General features: G+C 42.1%; 1 protein-coding gene across 3 annotated transcripts in view; it reads right to left on the reverse strand.

Moving 5' to 3' along the window:
• myo1b (myosin IB) overlaps nt 1-20,619 on the reverse strand; it is an 81,332-nt gene that overhangs the window by 48,022 nt on the left and 12,691 nt on the right. For all 3 annotated transcript variants that reach the window (XM_060929868.1, XM_060929867.1, XM_060929869.1), the window contains exon 3: nt 18,646-18,761. In XM_060929868.1, coding sequence (XP_060785851.1) covers nt 18,646-18,761 — 116 coding nt within the window. The remainder of the gene's footprint in view (nt 1-18,645; nt 18,762-20,619) is intronic.

Genomic DNA, 20,619 nt, shown 5'->3' on the forward strand with positions numbered 1-20,619 from the left:
TAAGCCTTGGGAAGCTCTTATGCAGCTTCATGTAGCAAGTAGCTACATTGTTTTATTACTTCCAATAAGCCATACCATACAAAAACAAGAGGTTTTTCCCAGCATTCCATTAGTTTAAGCCATTTAGCAGTTTCTATCCATTTTTCCTGGCTGACATACAGGCTGCATTATTTCCAGGAAAAATGGACATCCATCCATCCATCCATCCATCCATCCATCCATCCATCCATCCCACTTATCAGTGTCACAGGGGGAAGCTGGAGCCAATCCCAGTTGACTTGGGGCGAGAAACAGGGTACACCCTGGGCAGGTCACCAATCTATCTCGGCCAGAGGAGGGAGGGAAATAAATAAAATGAATGAATGAATAGATCCTTTACACGCTCTCCTATGGGCAATTTAGAGTAGCCAGTTGACATAATCCACATGTCTTTGGACTGTGGAAGGAAACCCATGCAGGCACAAGGAGAATATGCAAACTCCACACAGAAAGACCCCAGTCAGTCATGAGGTTAGAACCCAGATCCCTCTTTCTATGAGGCAACAGTGCTAACCACTGCTCCACCATGCCACCCTATGTACATGCATCCAAGCTGATAAGTTTTACACTATTGGCTGGAGAGAATATGCTGTTAGTTTGAATACAAACTTAAAACAATGGCAGGACCTGAGACACACTTGAGAAAAGCCTCCAATTCAAAACACACACACACACACACACACACACGGACAATCAGGAAGAGGAAAGCCTGAACCAGGCTTTTTTTAGCCTCTACACACTGGATGGCTACAGTATTTCCCCTGTCTGAGTCAGCTTTCCTGACTAAGGCAGGAGCTTCATACTGGGTGACCTGGGTGTGTGTAGTTGGCCAGCTGACCCTGAATCAGAGCTCCACATGAAGTGTTTCAGAATGACATGCAGTACAGTACCATGTACTTGAGTGATGGCTGGCCACATACACCATTCAAATTAAAGGTGTAGAAGTATGTCGGCTTGGGATAGTAGTCTTTAGTAAGGAAACACTAAAAGTAGCTCCCTAAATAGGAGGTGTTGGTCAGCCTACTCTGTCTGGTGCAACGCATACATCAGTGTTTAAAAAAAAAAAAGTCCTGATTTGTATCATAAGACAGGATTAGAAAAATAGATTTAATAGAAAATTGCAAAAAGTTTAGTTATACAGTATTCACAAAGAAAATGGGACCTACACATGCCAAAAGTCCACTCCTTTAGGCTGTGTAGGTAAGGATGGAGAAGGCAAAAGGAGGCACGAAGAGAACACAGTGTCTTTCAGGCTCACATTAGAGACTCTTCAAATCATAACACACCACTCAAGTATACAGGGTGTCTCTGGGGCCCAAAGGAACAATCCATTGTGTGTTCTAGTGCCCTGATGTCTCACACTGAGAACATCCTTTCTAAAATTCTATTAGGTTTTAAAGCAGACCAGATTGCCTTCGAGATGTGACATGGGGGGGGGGGGGGGGGGGGGTGTGTGTGTCACTAAATGACGATGCAGAGGCCCCCCACCCCCTACAAAGGATGCATAGAAAAATGCCAAAAATAGGACATAACCTGACATCTCTCTGGAGGAGGAATGACCTAAATGTAACCTTTTTTGGATCTATTGCTGATGGGCATGTGACCAGGCTCTGCTAGACTACAGTTGGAGCCATTGTAGCTCATGTTTAAGGGCTGCAGGAAGGCAAAAGCAAAGAAGCAAAGCTTGTTTATCCAAACCCTCAGCGGGAAGTGAGGGAGTGGAGGAGGTCACCAGACTGGGACTGGGTCACCACTGCCTTTTCTTTACAAGAAATAAACAATATTTAAGGGATACTCTAAAATTAAAAATAAAACGTTGCCACTAAAATGCATTTGGGTGTGGCTGAGAAGAACTAATTACTGTAGAAGAGACAGCCAAACACACACACAAAAAAAAAGTTGTCAGAAGGGTTTGTTTATTGTCTCCAATAGGCTTACTGTCAATGCTATTCTGAAGACATTAGTACTGAAACCCTGAGAAACCAGGGAAGTCAATGAACAGGAATGTAAGCAATGGAAAAAAACCCACACAGACTCAGGTCATGTTCAAGACATACAAGCCTGTGAATTCTGCAATAATCCAAACACGAGTGTAAAAACCTGATCAGTAAACTGAGGTTTATTGCTATGCTTACAAATTTATAAATGATTATATAAAAGCATCTGAAAACTAGCTTACATTTTAGATGGAAATATACATATACAATTGATCGCATTTGAGTAAATAGCAATGCTTGGGGGAAAATAAGTGAATAACTAAAAAGGGAAAAATAAAAGACCAGGGCATGTATACCAAGCATTAACCTATGCAATTGTTTTCTGAGGTTTGTGGTGGCATACGAGCGCATCTTGTTCAGTTTTACAGCTAATATGAGCTAATTTTCCTACAGCACTTGCAATTAAGAGTGCGCCTTCTATTCACTTTGAGCCTTTCCCCTAACTGCTTCTCCTTGGACTTACAACACATGTGGAGACCAGGCCAGTGTTCTTCTAGCTGTTAGCATTCCAGCCTTATTTAGATCAAACTATAGACTGGCTGATATGGGAACAATTTGTTCCGTATTTCACGTGCAGGAGAAGTGAAGGGTGGGTGGCCTTACTCTGATAGAGATGTTGCCGTCATTATCTAGCTGGCTGAAAGTACAATCTGCACACAAGGTCCAGAGATCACTTCTCATTTGCCTACTCAAACCACTGTTTACTGAAATGACACACCATTTCACAAGGTAACAACTATTTGAACAGATATTTGACATTAAACAATTACAATTCAGGGAATGCAAAACGAGTAGGACTTTTTGTACCCAGGTGGCTTACAAAATAATTTTAGTGGATTAAAACACATCAGTGCATTAAAGTGAAGCACAAATGTCAGAGGCTTGTGCCTGCAGCCATTTAAAGGAAGACACTAGCCAATAAAATCCTGCTGGATCAAGAGATTCTGGGAAAGCAAACAACCATACCAATTGTGTAAACAAACAGATGATAGAAAGAACGAGTGCAGTTCCTTATTGCCTCAGCTGCCTCTGGCCAATATTCACAGGCAACAGATCACCACTACTACTGTGGCGGAGTCCAATTTATCATCACGTTAAGCAGCAAAAGTGGTGTTGGGCCAAGATCAGTGAAGTTTGAATCTTTGACCTTTGCTCAGTAGGCAGCAGTACAATCCAAGATAATAACTGTTTGCTGATCAGTGCATAGACTGTAGCATGGAGTTACAGTTTTACCACTACAATGCAAGCATGAAGATACACTCTCATAAAACAAAGTACATTATTGTACCTTTATAGTGGTACAATGGCTCATCACTGGGGCAGTACCCTCAAGTACTTATTTGTACATTCTATATACACTGATTGGGAACATGCATGTACCTTCTTGACCCTAAAAAAAGGTACACATGGTGAACTTGAAGTCTAATAATGAGCCCTAGGGGATACATTAGTATAGACTGTACGTTGGGGGACAGAAATGGACTCCTACTGTACCCCAATTTCTGACAGTGTAGAGAAAAGAAACAGCAGGACGTACAGGGAAAACATGAAATACTGATTCCCCCCCCAAATAGAAGACATTACAGAGACTTGGTTTCAGTTAAATAATTTACTGTAAATTAAAAAGGGGGTTAGTCAGGCCATCTAAAGCGCTGTTAAGGGTTTGGGCCTGGTCAAGTACTACAGACGTAGACATCTTGTCTGGCCTACACTTTCTGTGAAGCTTGCCTGTGCGACACATGCATCCGAGATGTGGCAGTCAGGAACCAATTCAAAGTGTGTCGCTCGCTCGCGCACATGCGCGCACACATGACTTCTCTCTCTCTCACCCCATAATTAAAGAACAAGCCTTTAATCTACATTGAATATTGTGCATGTACAGTATTTTTTTTTCCCTTGAAAAGAACAGCCAGTATCCTCCAGCGCTGCTAATGTAGTGCTGTATGAATAATGGGGGATGCACCTTTTCTGTATATGGGTGTAGAATTCGGAGGGGAATAAAAGATCTTTTGACCCTTTCAGTATAGATTTATTTTTTTTTAAATAAAAACACACACACCCACCCACCCTTACAGGGCTTGCATTAAAAGTTGTGCTTCTCTTAAGAAGAACTTTAATTCATCACACACTTGTGAAATTCCTCTCTGCATTTAACCCACCTGAAGCAGTGAACACACACACACACACACACACACACACACACACACGAGCAATGAGCACATGCGCGGGCAGCCATGATAACAGCACCTGGGGAGCAGTTAGGAACCTCGCTCAAGGGCACCTCATATTAACCTAACCGCATATCTTGGAACTGTGGGGGAAACCGGAGCACTTGGATGAAACCCACGCCGAGAACATGCAAACTCCCTCGCCGGCTGTTGGGCTCAAACCCAGAACCTTCTTGTCGTGAGGCGACTGTGCCAACCACTTACACCACCGTGCCGTACAGGTATGTACAGAAACTGTTTGCAAATTCTGCATCCAACCTGTTCAAATAATATTTAAACAATCATTTGCTTGTCACGTTCAGTAGTTGTACACTACATGTACGATGCACATGAAAATCAAAGGGGGAAAAAAACAAAACCTAACAGTTCTTAATTTCTATATTGAATTGCTCAACTTGGAATGAATGACAAGTGCCCTGCATGGACTGGTGGAATATAGAACACACAAAGAGAGAAGGAGGAGGTACAGTACAGTCACCCATGGTCTAAAAATCCCCAGGTGTTCAGAGTTTATTTTTCCCCTCAAACAGAAGGGCACGTGCAGCCAGCTATGCCGCCCATGGTTTAAAGAGACTAAACGTCTAGATGGGAGGCGGACACAGTTTCGTGCCAGACTTCAAGGTTCTCCCTTTGATCTGCTGCTGGATGAACCGTGTAACTCCCCACCAGGTTAAAACAGAAACATGTCATCCACTGATGTGTCAGCTTAAAAACAGTGAAATGTTCATGTTAACGGTGGATGTAAATTTGCTATTCTAACTGCATTACATTTCAAATCAAGCTACTAATATAGATTTTCTACACTGCAAACTAAACACACAAGTTAACAGAGGTTAGATCTGGAGAAATGATGCAAGTGTTTCAGGGAATGAATGAATCCAAGGTTAAGAGAGATTTCAATCCCCCAAGACTGCCATGTGTGTGGGACTGGCTGATCCATCAGCAGGGTGTGCTCTCCACACACACAAAGCCCTAAACAATGCTGGATATCCATGTACTAGGAGAGAGAGGGGCTGAGAGTGTGCCTGGGTCACATTACCTTGTTACAAACACTGTAATACAATACTGCACTAGAGACCTGCCCCTGTTAAGTGCAATCTGGGCATGTCACTCAAGTTGTACCAGCCACCTGGGGCAAGGCTTCATATTTGCATATTATAAACACTCCCAGTCTCTTATTCGAATTCCTTCCAATATTTAAGCTTGGTGAATTTGACTGAAAATAATTAAATGTAAAATATTTAATAACTGCAGAAGGCTGTTTTGGGGCAAAATTACATCATGGATATGGACATACTGGCTACAGTTAATGCTCTTCTGTGAGCAGACAACATTGGTCCTAATAGCCCAGGAAGCCAGCTGCATAGTTTATGTATTCTCTGTAGGCCTGACTTTTCTGGGTAGCAGGTGTGCTTAGGCCCCCAAGACACTGCTAAGCCCTGGTGGGACAAAGAGAGGTTCATGATTGCAGATGAGCATTAGGAATGAGACACAGATTCGCAAATGCGATGGCTCAGACAGCATCAGTCCACTTCATTTGTAAGGGATAAAATAAGGATCGAATAAATTGCAGATTGTAAGTACCTGCACTGTAAAGATGATCGCTAGATAACTGACAATAGAAAACTGATAATGGAAAATAAAAGGGGATAACGGAAATATTTTAAAAAAATATATAGCGCGCACACACACACACCTTAAAATGTTCATTAACCAAAAGTATAAACAATTCAAAGATATTTTAATAAAGTCTAAACAGTTTAACGAGTAATTAAAAACCGTGAACTGCTTCACTTTAGTACTGCATGTTAAAGAGAAATTAAAATTAAATATTGTTAACTAAAATATTGAATTGCAATTATGCTTTGGGGTGCCCATAGGTGTGAATGGTTGTTTGTCTCGGGGCTATCCCTACAATAGATTGGAGGCCTCCCACTGACGTCACCGGAAACCGGAAGTAAACAAACCCTGCGCCATATTGGAAGACCAACAAACTCATGATTAGGGGGAAATAACGGCAGCGCGCGGAATTTAAACCCACGAGGCACTTGAGTCATCATAAACCTACAATGGTAAACTTTTGTGCTGTGTTAGGGTGTTCCAACAAAGCTGATGGGAAAGGTGAAAAGAAGTCTTTCTACAGAATACCAGCTGTGATTGAGACACAAGCAAACCAAGGAGCTTTCTGCCAGGAGACAGAGAATAAGTGCATTACTGAGTGTCTGTGAGCAAAGGAGAGCCTGAACGTTGCAACCTCCCTATTGGCTGTTTGTAAAAATGTATCAATTGTTGCCCTTCATCGCGGACTTGAGAGACGAGACCTGACGAGTTAGTTCGTTGGTAGCAGAACAAAAATGTCTGGACACAAATCGGGTTTTCAGAAAAGGAAAGAAAATAAACGCAGGGTCGAAAATACGAAAAAGGAGGCAGAAAAAGCAAAACGAGTTAAGGTAGGACAAATGGTTACTTTTTTGAGGCAGCCCGCCGTGGCTGCCTGCAGGCTTATTTATTATAGCCCATTTAGTTAAAATAGTTGATATAAAATGTTTATAGTTATGTGATGGTTGTCCTCAGTGTTCGAACTATGCCGATATTTTCAGGGGGTCCCTTTTTTTCCCTGGGGGGGGGTGCTTGCGCTTGTCTCGGAGCACGGATCTCCAAACACGAGAAGTCTCTTACGCACATATCACATGGACTCCACACACGCATCGTGTCTGAAGTCATAACTCATCAGGGGAAATCGTGTCCGCATTGGCATATTCAAAAAACAACCTCGTGTCAATGATACCACACGCAAGAACAAAAAAAAAAAAAAAAAGAAAAAAAAGTCAGGCTACTCAACAACCAACCTGGCAGTAGCAGTCGTTGTCATACCGGTTTATTTTATCTTTGATGTAAACACAACACTTCGGATATGCAAATGCTTCCCATTACACACGATTGCTATGTCAATAAACATCATTTTGCCAATATTTTAGGAGACCCCCCCCAACATTTCCCACATCATGTTTTCAAGGGATCTCATGTCTGTTTCAGGGGATCTCGGATCCCCCGAGTACCCCCATAGTTCGAACACTGGTTGTCCTGATTTAGACTGGTGTTTTTTTTTTTTTGGGGGGGGGGGGGGGGGGGGGGGGGGGGTTGCGCGATGTTGCACCCGGGTCCAGATTAGGGCAGAACCGGCCCTGGCTACATTTCAGGTGCAGTTTGTTTTATGTATGTATGTATGTATGTATGTATGTATGTACTTGCATAGATGTGTACTTGGTCTTCCAATATGGCGACTACCGAAATCTCGCAGCGCGGTGACGTCATGCGGGAAGGGTCTATAGGTGTGGTAGTAAATAGTATGGATAATGGCTGGACGGAGGCTTTGGGGTGGCTGAATAACTTCTGCAATGCTAGAAGAATATCTGACTATATGACTTGTCATAGCCAGTGGGTTTACATTTGACTAACCTTACATTATGTATTTTTATCATTATATAATTGGCTGTCACCTCAACCAAACTGCTACATTTACAGGCCATATGCCCCAATTGTGTTTGAGAGCTCTTAGTATAGCTTTAGTGTTCGTAGTAAATTTATAATATTCACATTGTGTTGAACTACAAAACAGTTATAAATGGATGATTTCTACCAGCCTCTGACTGAGAATAGTGATTCAAATAATAGAACAATTTGTTTATGCAAATTAACACACTGATAACAGACCAAGTTTGCATACATGTTCTGCATTCAACGACATCATTCCTTTGACATATAGGGAAACATGATAATCAAAAAGCTGTCGATATCCTTTCATCATATTTCTGATACGCTCATGTAAACGTCTCATTATCTCTAGCCGCTTTATCCTGTTCTACAGGGTTGCAGGCAAGCTGGAGCCTACCCCAGCTGACTACAGGCGAAAGGCAGGGTACACCCTGGACAAGTCGCCAGGTCTCATGTAAACGTTTGTTAGTATAAATATTTAATGATTGTGTCCAGTACACTATGCATCTCTACATTCAGGCACTGTGTTGCACATTCATATCTGAGTCACTATGTAGATATGATCTACAGCGTTATTTTCATACCTACAACATTGTGGTTCAGGAGAATGAATTCTAGTTGTAACTAAGGTTCTGTAAACACTCCGCCAAGTTGGCTCAAAGAGTGGCTTTCTAATTTCTCTCTCTCTCGCTCAGGCGCATGCTTTCCCAATCCAAGATTTCAAAAACAGCAAATTTTACAATTTCCTTCTCATAGAAATTCATTGTTCCAAGACACTTTGGCAGAGTTGAAAAACAGTCATCCTTTCCAGGTCCTAATGTAAATTATACAAGATTTTATTTTCAAAAACAGACTCAGTGAGGTGCTGTGTTCAGTAAACTTAAACACACCACAAACACACCCCAGCTCAATGTGCTGAACACATGTGACATCACACAAATGTCCTCAGCCAGGAAATAATTACTTGCTATATTTACACACCAGTTTCAAATGTCAGGAAAGGAAAGTTGAGATTAAAAATGGTTCAAACTAGAGTTTCAGCTCCCTTTGATGCTGTTTACTATAAAGTAAAACATGCCAAGTGGGCTAATCACCATTGACACTCCTGCCTGCTTCACCAAGGAGTGAGAAAGTACGCGATGGTATTCACACTAAGCTGGAATTACCACACTAGCTTAGACGCAGAAACCCAGAGTCAGCAATGAGCAGTACAGACAGAGCTTTGTAAGGGCAAACAATGTGGCAAGTTCAACAGCCATGACTTCCAAAATGACATCTAATTGTTCATTCTAGGTTATTAACTAAAACTAGAATGACACCCAAAGTTAACATCAAATTTTGGTAGTTAAGGAAGAATTACTTCAGTAGATGTATATTACATTTTTTTCTAGGGCTAATATTTTCCAGAGCTAATAAATAAATTAAATAAATAAAAACACCAAGTTACATAATTAGGTTTCACCATTTTTATTTTTTCCTCAGGTCAGTGAAAAATTCAGACCTCTGCTGGGATGCCCGAACACCTGGGGCTCCCGGTCCATCCGCCTTGTCGTGGTGCAGAGGCCCAAATGTACCAATTTCCTAGTCCTGGGGTAGGTGCAACACCCCTACTCTAACCTCGAATGAGGGGGTGGAAAATTGGGTAGGTCGCTAAAGGATGGACACAATACCGCCCTCCTGTCAGCAGGATAGAAAAGGACGAGGTCTGGCTTCAGGTCAGTGACCTGTCCCTGTAAAAATCAACTGCTACAAAAACAGGAGGAAAGCAGCTTCGAAGCAGCCAGGACAACAGTAGTCTCCGGACGGAGACAGGACGGACACCAGTGAAAGCCTCACAGAGGAAGCTAGTGCCCCGAGGACCAGAGTCCTGTCTGCAAAATCAACTACACGTATTGGATACTGGAATGTGAGAACTCTACCAGGCATCCAAACTAGCACAGGTCATTAAGGAAATGGAAGAATACAATATTAACATACTAGGCCTTAGTGAGATCCGTTGGACAGACTCAGGCAAGTTTGTATCAGACAACAAAACCATATTATTCTCAGGCCGACAAGATGGAATCCACCGGGATGGAGTAGCTCTTATACTGGACAAGCCAGCCAGTAACGTGCTTGAGGAATGGTCACCCATAAATGAGCGTCTCGAGTGCAAGATTCATAACTAACCATGTAAAGGTCACCGTAGTGCAGTGCTATGCTCCAACAAATGAACATGAGGATACCCACAAAGCTACACTCTACCAGCAGCTCCAAGATCTGGTCGACAGGACCCCTCGCCATGACATCTTTATTGTCATGGGAGACATGAACGCACAGATCGGAGGAAGTAGAGAGGGTTTTGAGCATACCCTGGGCCCACACACTTTCAGCAACTGTACAGGCAACGGGAACAGACACAGTTCTGCTCAATGAACAATATGAAGATTGGCTCATCACTTTGAGCACAAGGACATCTACAAGGTAACATGGTTATCAAATGACCACACAACTAGGCCCATGTTTACATTAGACCGTATCAGCGGATCACCAGATTAACGTTTTTAAAATGATTAGTGTGCACACAGCAACACCAATACACGATTCGCGTGCACACAACCATACCAATACGCGGATACGCTCGGCTCCGCAGGCATCCTGCGCTCCAAATCACTCCGCCCTGAACAGCAAGTGCCCTCTGGAGGGTGCGCACTCCAGCCCTGCGCAGCTCACAGAACACGCGAGTGAAGCACACTAGCAGTGTTTTCGGGACTGAGCCGCTGTGTGTGTGATCCCAGCGCATATCACTTACCACTTGCAAGTGGAAGGATGGCAAGCCTAAAGACAATCATAACTACACAAATGGGCAGTATTTGCATCAGTATTTGCAGCATTTTCATACTTTTATACTCTTTAATGAAAGGTGATACAAGGCGGAAGTCCGCACCGTTTTTCAGCAGTCGCGTCACATGACCAATGCCAGCGAATCAGGAAGGTGGAGGTCACAGTGACGTTGTCCAATGAGGACGTCAGCTAGAGCTCAGCACAGCGTATCCTCAATGTTTACACAGCACCGGACCAGATACGATCTAGATTGAATACGTGGACGCTGGCGGATTCCCGTTTCCCGGCATTTCCAGGTGGTTTAATGTAAACGGACAGTGCATCCGCGAAGAAAACGAGACAGATACGGTCTAATGTAAACGTAGCCTAGGACACAGATCGACCATATAATCGCCATTGGTCCAAGATGGAGGACCCCATGTCTACAAGATGTCCGTGTATTAGGGCTGCACGATTATGGAAAAAAATGATAATCACGATTATCTTGATCAAAATTGTAATCGCGATTATTAATCACGATTATTCTTGATGTTAGGGAAATCACTTAAATTTTATTTCACTATATTCAAACAAACAATATGAACAGCTTTCAGTGCAGAATGAAATTTAAAAGAGAAATTCTGATTTCCAAATGACAAATAAATGAAATTTATCCAAGAAATTATCAAAGGATGAAGGAACTGAAAACTCAATTGCAACAATTACATAGCATTATACTGAGGCCTACAAGTTTTTAGCTAGAAAGACCAGCCTACCAACATGCTCTGGCTTTAAACATGAGCGAAGGCAGGTCACAGCATTGCCTCCAGTGCTAAATAGTCTGTTGTTCCAACATAGTTAGCTTTTCTCTCTCACCTCAATCTGTTACCTACTCTCACGCTATCACCCCTTGAAGAAGAAACCGCTGCACTGAAGCTCTGTGCACTTGGGTGGCTGGCTTGCTTATTTAGGCGGAGTAATGAAACCTTACATGCGCCGGTTCGCCCGCTAATGGTTTGGCGGAGTACTGGTCAAAAAGTGCTTGATCAGATATGCAGCAGAGCCCGCATTTTAAATGGAAATAAATTGCGATTTTCATTTAATTTAATCGTGGCAGCCAAAATCGCGATTTTCGATTAAATTCGACAGCCCTACCGTGTGTACAGAGGAACGGATGTCAGCAGCGACCACTACCTCTCTATTGCCAAAATAAAGATCAAACTAAAGAGGCAAAAGAAGGCATCTCTACCCAAGAGGTTTGACACCAGCAAATTGAAAGATCCTGCTACAGGAGAGCAGTTTGAGGCCTCCCTGAGAAACCGGTTCTCTGCTCTAGCAGACCTGCCTCCAGGGTCAACAGTATGGTGGGATAAGCTGAAGGAAGCAATGACTGCAGCGGGGGAAGAAGTCTTGGGCTACAAGAAGTCCCTCCGAGAAGCCTGGATCAGCGATTACACCTGGAAACTAAATCAGTGAAAGGAAAACCCTCCACCAGAGGAGATACAAGTCTGGCAACAATGCTGTCCACCATGAGTACATGGAGAAGAACAGAGAAGTGAAGCGCAGTGTCCAGAGAGATAGACGGGCATGGATGGAGAGACAGGCAGAGGAAGCAGAAGGAGCAGCAGCCCGGAATGATGTGAACGGTATACCAGATAGCCAAGATGATCACTGGCAGTTCCAAAGCCCACTCAGGCCCAGTCAAGGCAAAGGATGGGACCCTGTTGTCGAAGGGAGAGGACAAACTTGCCAGATAGGCAGAACACTTCAAGGAAGTCCTCAACCGTCCAGACCCTACTTCACCACCAACAGTTTTCGATGAACTGTCGCACCCACTACCCATTGACACCGGTGACTTTACAGAAACTGAATTCCAGGCACCCATCAAGACCCTGAAGAACAACAAATCACCAGGCATGGATGGCATTACTGCTGAGATGCTGAAAGCCAGGGGTGACTGCACTGTCCAATGGATGTGTCATCTCTGCAACCAGGCCTGGAACTCAGGAGAAGTACCGGAGGACTGGAAGAACGGAGCAGTAGTGTGCATTCCCAAGAAAGGCAACCTCGCAGAATGCAACAACTGGAGGGGAGTGACCCTTCTCTCCATACTGGGGAAGGTGTATGCTACATGCATCTTGAACCGCATGAGACGCGGTAGACCAGTTTCCTCCGGGAGCAACAAGCTGGATTCCGCCCAAAGAGATCTTGTGCAGAGCAGATATTCACTCTACGGCGAATCATCGAGAAATGTACAGAACTACAAAACACCACTGGCCATTAGTTTTATTGACTTCACCAAGGCTTTCGATAGCATCCATAGGCCCGCACTATGGAACATTATGCACTCACATGGAGTTCCAAGTAGACTCACCTCTGCAATCAAGCAAATATATGCTGACTCAAAGTGTTGTGTTCGGACAGATGAGGGATACAGCAGGTGGTTTGACGCAAGTGGTGTCTGCCAAGGATGTGTCCTGTCACCAATCCTTTTTGCCATGGCTATTGACTGGGTACTTGGGAAGGCAACAAAGGAGAGGGGGATACAGTGGGTACAGGAAAAAAAAAAAAAAAAAACCCTAGCAGACCTTGACTTTGCTGACGACATCGCTGTGCTGGCTGACTGTACACAAGACCTCCAACCCCTAGTGAATGACACAGGCTCATCTGCAAGCAGCATTGGACTCCACATCAGTGCCAAAAAGACGAACATGCTGGTAGGGACACACCCTCCACCAACAAGTGTGATCATTGACCAGAACGAAGTGGAAGTGGTGGAGAACTTTACCTACCTAGGGAGCTCCATCAACAACAGAGGAGACATGGATAAAGAACTGGACTGCAGAATAGGAAAGGCCTCAGCTGCTTTCAACCAGCTTGGCAAGATCTGGGCTAGTAAGAAAAACTTTCCCTCAAGACAAAGCTGCGGTTTTACAACAGCAAATGTTCTCTCCACTTTCTTGTACGGTTGTGAAACCAGGCACATGAAAATAAGTCAAGAAAAGAGACTGGATGGTTTTGATAGTAAATGTATGCGGAAGATCCTGGGCATCAGATGGGATGATTTCGTTACCAACAGGGAGATAAGAGCCAGAACCAACCAGCAACAAGTGTCTGCAGCAATACGTAAACGGCGTCTGAGCTGTTACAAGGCCATGCTACAAGGCTTGTGCCAGACAGACTGGCAAACCAAGTCCTGCAGTGGAACCCACAGGGGAAGAGACGCAGAGGTCGTCCTAGGATGAACTACAGACAGACGATTGAGAGGGACCTCCAAGCAGCCAACATGAGTTGGAAGGATGTAAGGAGGATGGCTGCTGACCAAGCCTGCTGGGCCAACCTAACTGCCTCATGTGTCGGACGACACGGGAGCCCCTAAGCTAAGATAAAGTGAAAAATTCAGTATGAACAAAACAGCTAAAATCACTGGGTCAGCTGGAATATAATGCTACAGTGGCCAAAGCTCAAAACCTACACATTAATAATTAGGTATTAACAACTACTGTCTAGTCACATGGTAAGTGGATTTCTGTACATGATTAAAGGGAGTTTATTACAGTGCCATCATGTAATAACCCCCAAAGGTGACTATCAGGAATAATAGACCATTGTACTCCCTTCATTATATAAACACTTGCAAAAATTAGGAGTGTTATTACTACCATGGCATCACATGCCTTCTCAGCAAGTGTGTGCTTACAGAAACATTGCAGCTCCTCAGGCATGTTGCAATATGTGACTTTAAATACCCCAGAGAGACACCTGTACAACAGTGGTGTGATAATAGCAGCTCAACACTGGTCTTGAACTAATACAGGTGTAATTTAAGACAAGAACATTTTTACAAAATCAAATTTTGTCTGCATGTGTTTATTTACTCATTTACAATTAGTTACTAACACGACCTGGAAAATATACAGATTTTTTTATTGTTAATGTATTGGATCTAATACTCATTAAAAGAAAAGGTGACTGGGTGGCATGGTGGTGTAGTGGTTAGCACTGTCACCTCACAGCAAGAAGGTTCTGGGTTCAAGCCCAGTGGCCAACAGGGGCCTTTCTGCGTGGAGTTTGCATGTTCTCCCCATGTCTGTTTCTTCCAGGTGCTCCGGTTTCCACCACAATCCAAACACATGCAGGTTAGGTTAACTGGTGGCTCTAAATCGACTGTAGGTGTGAATGTGAACGGTTGTTTGTCTCTATGTGTCAGACCTGCGATGACCTGGCGACTTGTCCAGGGTGTACCCTGCCTCTCGCCCATAGTCAGCTGGGATAGGCTCCACCTTGCCCACGACTCTGCATAAGATAAGCGGTTACGGATAATGGATGGAGGGAGACTGGCCTCTCCTAACCCCATTACAATTAACATAACTGGTCTCTCCTCTCCCCAGTCTACAGCAGTAGACTGTATGAACTGTAGAATTTCTTTTGGTGATGGCTATATATGATAGAGGACACTGTTTAATTACTGCTCTATGCAGAAACCAGCAGAACAAATGAGAGACCAATAAGTGAAATGTCCACCCTATTAGAACCAACAACAGTTAATGTCAGTTGAGATTAAATAGAAGACTTCCCCAGATAAAGCCAACAAACAGTTTTAAAAGTAAATATAACCCATACAAAACGCCCCATCTCACTATGGACAGGTTCTTGGAACATTTAACTCTCAGTGCTTGTATGAACATGAACAGAGATTTTGCTAACCCAGGTAAATGTTTGTCATTTAATCCATTTTATTCTATGGGTGACCTTTGTAAGCAGCAATGTGGCAAAATAAACCATTCACTTTAGCTACATCATGGAAAGCGCAGTTAAATCCCCAATAGCGGAATAAATCTCAAATTATTTTCAATATCAATCAAGTCAGAATTAATATTGCCTCCTCTTTCTTGTTTACATTTTCTCGTAATGCCTTTGGTGGAGCATGGAAGTACTATATAGCTAAGAAGCATCTTGAACAAATTCACAGGATGTTGTCTCTCTCTCACTCACACACACACACACACACACACACACACCAAGCTGCGGCTAATCCTTTAAGTTTTTTTTTTTAAACTTCAGTGCTTCCTTTTTCTTGGCACACAACTGCCAGTTTACCTAACAGAAAAATATGGTCTTGACATATTAATGCTAGAATGGTGGGCAGTCATGTTGATAATCTAGTTTATTAACACTAGTCTGCATACTTGGACAGTACACTCCTTTACAGATACAAGAGAGGTTACCATAAAAGTGGGATGTTTAACATTAAGAAAAATTCACAGCCTGTGCACTGATGAGGATTCAGATCAGATCAAGCGTATGAAATATTCTGCATAATCTAATTAAAGGGCATGTGCTCTCACACCAAGGATCTACTAGAGCTATATACAAATAGCAGATTCATGCAAAATTATGTAGTAATCTTGTATCTTATCACATTTTGTTTCATAGCAGTTGTTTGTTAACATTTGATCACCAGTCTAAACAGCCTTAATGATATTTGCCAACATTGTTAATAATAGTAAATCACCATTATTGGGTTCAATCCAGATTGACATTCTCTGGCAGGAGCTTATAGAACTCTTTAGGCTGGTTTATGCATTGTTGGATGGTTCTTTAGAAACACATTTAAGACCCTGTAATGTTTATCAGCACAGTAAAGTAGGGAATTTAGTTTTTTCCAGTTTATCCATCAAACAAAAAGAGGTGGGGTGATAAGTAATAGGGGAGAGTAGCCTTTAGACTTCATTAAGCAAAAACAGACTTCAGGATTTCCTAGAATTTCATGATGATCAGTGATTAAAAGCTAATACAACGGTCAACATGACACACTGTTGCCTGGATTAAGCCCATATAGCTTCTTTGCTTACACTCTGATTGCTGATGGTATCCAGATAATGAAGTGTTGACTATAAATACAGCTCAGGGTTTTGTCAGCAAACAGAAAAACCCATAGGCAAGATGTAGAATGAGGTCAGGACAAATATACGTGAAGGTTCAAAAGGTACTCACTGAAATAGCTTTTAAAAAAAAAAAACACTCAGGTTTACAATTCATTGTGCGTCATTTATGGCTATTATACTGATTCTGGACTTTTCAGTTATCAATTTGATAAGCAGTGTGACAACTGTAATAAAAAAAAGTTAATGTATGACCAATGGAAAAAAAAAATTGCATGTAGCATTAAAAAAATAAATAAGTGTACATGTAACTTATTTTGCAGCACTGCTGATAATGAAGCTGGTTATGGCTCATTTACAGCCTTTGCAACTTTTGGTTAAATTTCCATAATCATCTAATAGATCTTCTCAAGCATAATGGCTGAAGCAGCTGTTTTGGATCAGCTCTGGACTTGGCATTGGATCACAAAAGGAACAAACCTCGGCGAAAGTCTAATGTGGGGGTTAAGACTGGAATGAATAAAGACGACTGGGATAGAGGGTGAGTGAGAAACTCTCCATGCCAAAAGAAATGTTGAATACAAATGGGAAAACAAACATGGAATGGATAGAAGTTCCTGGAGTTCTTTTTAGCAGGAATGTAAGCTTAAGGTGAGAGAACACTGAACACTATGAACACATACAGAAAACAGTAAATACACATCTGTTAAAGAAGCGAAATAAGGAAGGAAGTGAGCGAGAGAGAGAAGCTGAGGTGTAGGTAAAGGCAAAAATCCTGTTGGGGTTTTTTGTGTGGGATACTCTTGACACCATGCCACTGGTCCTTCACAGGGCCTGTGTGTTTCTGCTGATTTCTATAGAAAGCAAAGGCTAATTGCACAAAGCAAGCCGCTTTGTTTTGACTCTGACAGTCAGAGAGAGACAGATGGCTATTAGCCGGAGTGTGGCAGAAAAGGACATTCCATCCCCCACCTACAACTGCAGCAGGTCTCAGAGGTCACAGGAAGCAGAGAGAGGTTTGCAGTTTAACCCTTTTAAGTTATTTATCATATACATAGTGACATTCATTTGATAAATTTTAGTTTGAAGAACAAACGTTTTAATGAAGTAAGACATCTATCCACTACAACTACGAAGCAATAAAATTTATAGATTAACCTGTAAGTGATTGTGAAAAACATCCACAAAGGCCACTGCGTTTTATGAAGGAACCGTTTGTTTTTTTTAAACAATTTGCATTCTGAGTACTGAACAGTACAAATGATTAAAAATCTTTCAGTATTTCTGCTCATGTATCAACATTGATCGTGCTGAAAATATTGCTTGTACATTTGACAAAAATACTATCCAGAGGTCGTCACATGGATATGGTACATCATTTGTACCTTCAGTATATTTTTTTACCTAGAAACATTTAAAAAAAAAAAAAGTACATAATTGGATTTTAAAAGTACCACTGATCTACCTTGACATTTTTATTCCAAAAGCTAATTTAAAAAAAAAAAAAAAAAAAAGGGGGCAACACTGTTACCCCTTTTCCACCAAATCAGTTCCAGGGCTGGTTCGGGGCCAGTGCTGGTTCACAACTCGTTCAACTTGCGAGCCAGCTGAGAACCAGTTTGCTTTTCCATAGCTTGCGGTGCTAAGGGGAGCCACGTCATTACGTTGCTGTATACGTCATTACGTCACTGCATTTGCATAAACCTTGGCGCGAACATTGAAGCAACACCACAGAGAAGAAGCAGCAGCAACAATAATAAATGACTTCGCGTTTGTACAGCTGCTGCTTCTCGTCGCTTAAAAATGACGATCTTTCGCGGTCTTGCGATTGTTGTTGGTCTTAACTCCGCCCCCTCGCTGACATAAGCGGTTCTTTCCTCTGGCCCAGCAAAGAGTTGGTGCTAGCCTGGAACCAGTTTTTCTGGCCCAGAGCCAGTTCTTTGTTCAGTGGAAACAGAAAACCCGGTTCCAAACTAAGCACTGGCCCCGAACCAGCCCTGGAACTGCTTTGGTGGAAAAGGGGCACATGTGAACCTTCCCAGGTACAAGATGCATACTAAAGGCACAAAAGATGTACCCTTGATGGTACCACCCCCACAACAAGGAAAAGCATAGTTTGGAGCTTTTATTTTTAAGAGTGTACTGAGAAAATGTTCTACACAATATGAATAGGCTAAACAAGAAGAAAGTTGGACCTACATGTGAGGACTGAGCTCGTAGAAGTTCCTGTTGCGGTATTCTTCCACCTTGTCTGCTGTGTAGATCGGCAGGGACTTGTAGGGGTTCATTGAAATAACCACACTACCAATATATGTCTACAAAAAAAGAAAGGTGTTAGAAGTAATAATAATAATAAAAAAAAAAAAAAGCGCGCTCTGAGAGCACAATATCCCCCGCTGGCAACTATGCCATAACTCTAGTAAAATGCGACTGAATTGAACGAAACTGCAATATGCACATTACCGATATATAACAAAGAATCCTGCCAAGTTTCATGAAATTCCTCCAAAAATTAAGATGGGAGTTGATTTCAGAAGGGGAGTACCCTTCCCTGGACGGACGGACATCGCCACGGCATAATCCCCCTTCGGGCCTTTCGGCCAGCGGGGGATTAAATAAATAAATAAAACCCATTCTTATCAAGGTTTTGCTTTTGTGTACACGGTCTCTTTATATATTTAGAGATAAATAAAAGTTTATCATCAAATGTGCACAATAATATGGGTGGAAGTAATTCCAGTTGAAACAGGAGGTGTATCAGATCCTGGCTAGATTACATTAACTACAGAAGTGTCTAAAGTACTAGAGAACATTACATATAGGTTACAAGGCTATATAAACAAGTCAGACGTGGCCCTAAGAACCTACTAAAAACACTCATATTTGGGAGGCTGTTGCACTGAGGAACACTGCATCTGTTGGCATTTTTTTTCATCTGGGAATTCTGTGTGTATTGTTCAGGCATGCAAGGGCCCAAAAACACAAATCGCATGAAACACAATGGAAAAATGTGTGGAATCCTAGAAAACATCTGCTAAAACACTTTAATCTTTTTTTTGTCTTTCCATGTCCCTCCCAAAAACAAATTTTCAATATTCTTTTCATAGCTAACCTGTGGTTTTAAAAGCAAAGAGGGCGGACATTTTTATATGGTTAGAGACTTGAGATGGCAGTCTGATTCCTGCAGGCCATGACTACCTTCTATTATAATGGGTGTTGCACAGTCCACTCAGCTGGAGAGTCAGGCCTCTACCATATCAACACAAGCTACAACCTACTGTTCAGCTGAAATGGGTGTCGTAATGATACATCTTTACATATAGCATACAATGCTAAATGGGAGGTGGCGTTTTTAATATTTATAAAACTCACCCAACGTATCACAGACAATTTCATATGCAAGATGAAGTCACATAACTCCGCTTAAGCCTATTCTTATACACTAGAGATAGAAAAACACACCCAAACATGTCTTTCAACTTCCCAAAATGATTCAGCACTACCTCTCACTTCTCTGAGGGCTTTAGAGCATAGTGATGAGAACATGAAATGAAGCAACATAAAACAATGTCATCTGGACAAGAGAGATAATGAGGAGCATGAACATTCAAATCAGCTCCAACCTGATAAAAATGAAGCAGTATGAGACTGTTTAACCATTGAAAATAGAAGAGCAGAAAATCACAAAAAAAAAAGAAAAATGAGCCAGTCAATACTTCCATGCACTGATCTAATGAAGTCTAGCTTTTGAACAGGATTCTTATTTCACTGTAATAACCATCAGACCTGCTTCTCTTTATTGACAAAAGTCTGAGGTTCAGGATCATTTTCTGATGGACTTTGGTACTTCGTGAACATTATAACCTACTAAAACCGATACTGTATCTATTGTAACAGTCTATTAAAATTTATCTCCCTTTGAAAAAAAAGTTAGTAGATAAGATAAACCAACATAAAGTGATATTACGTTCGGGTCAAAGCTCCATGGGGTATAAAGTATACATAGAATAATTAGTAACCTCACTGTCATAGGTCACCTATCAAGTGCAAGCCCATGCCAAAAGTTGTACAAGGGTGGACATGATTGGATAAACCATACCCTGCTTTCAAAACGACAAATAGTTCTCATTATCCAAGAACACTGCATGTTAAATGTATGCTTTCCATCACTAG

Source organism: Neoarius graeffei, chromosome 9 (assembly GCF_027579695.1).
Source record: "Neoarius graeffei isolate fNeoGra1 chromosome 9, fNeoGra1.pri, whole genome shotgun sequence".
Lineage (NCBI taxonomy): Eukaryota > Metazoa > Chordata > Actinopteri > Siluriformes > Ariidae > Neoarius > Neoarius graeffei.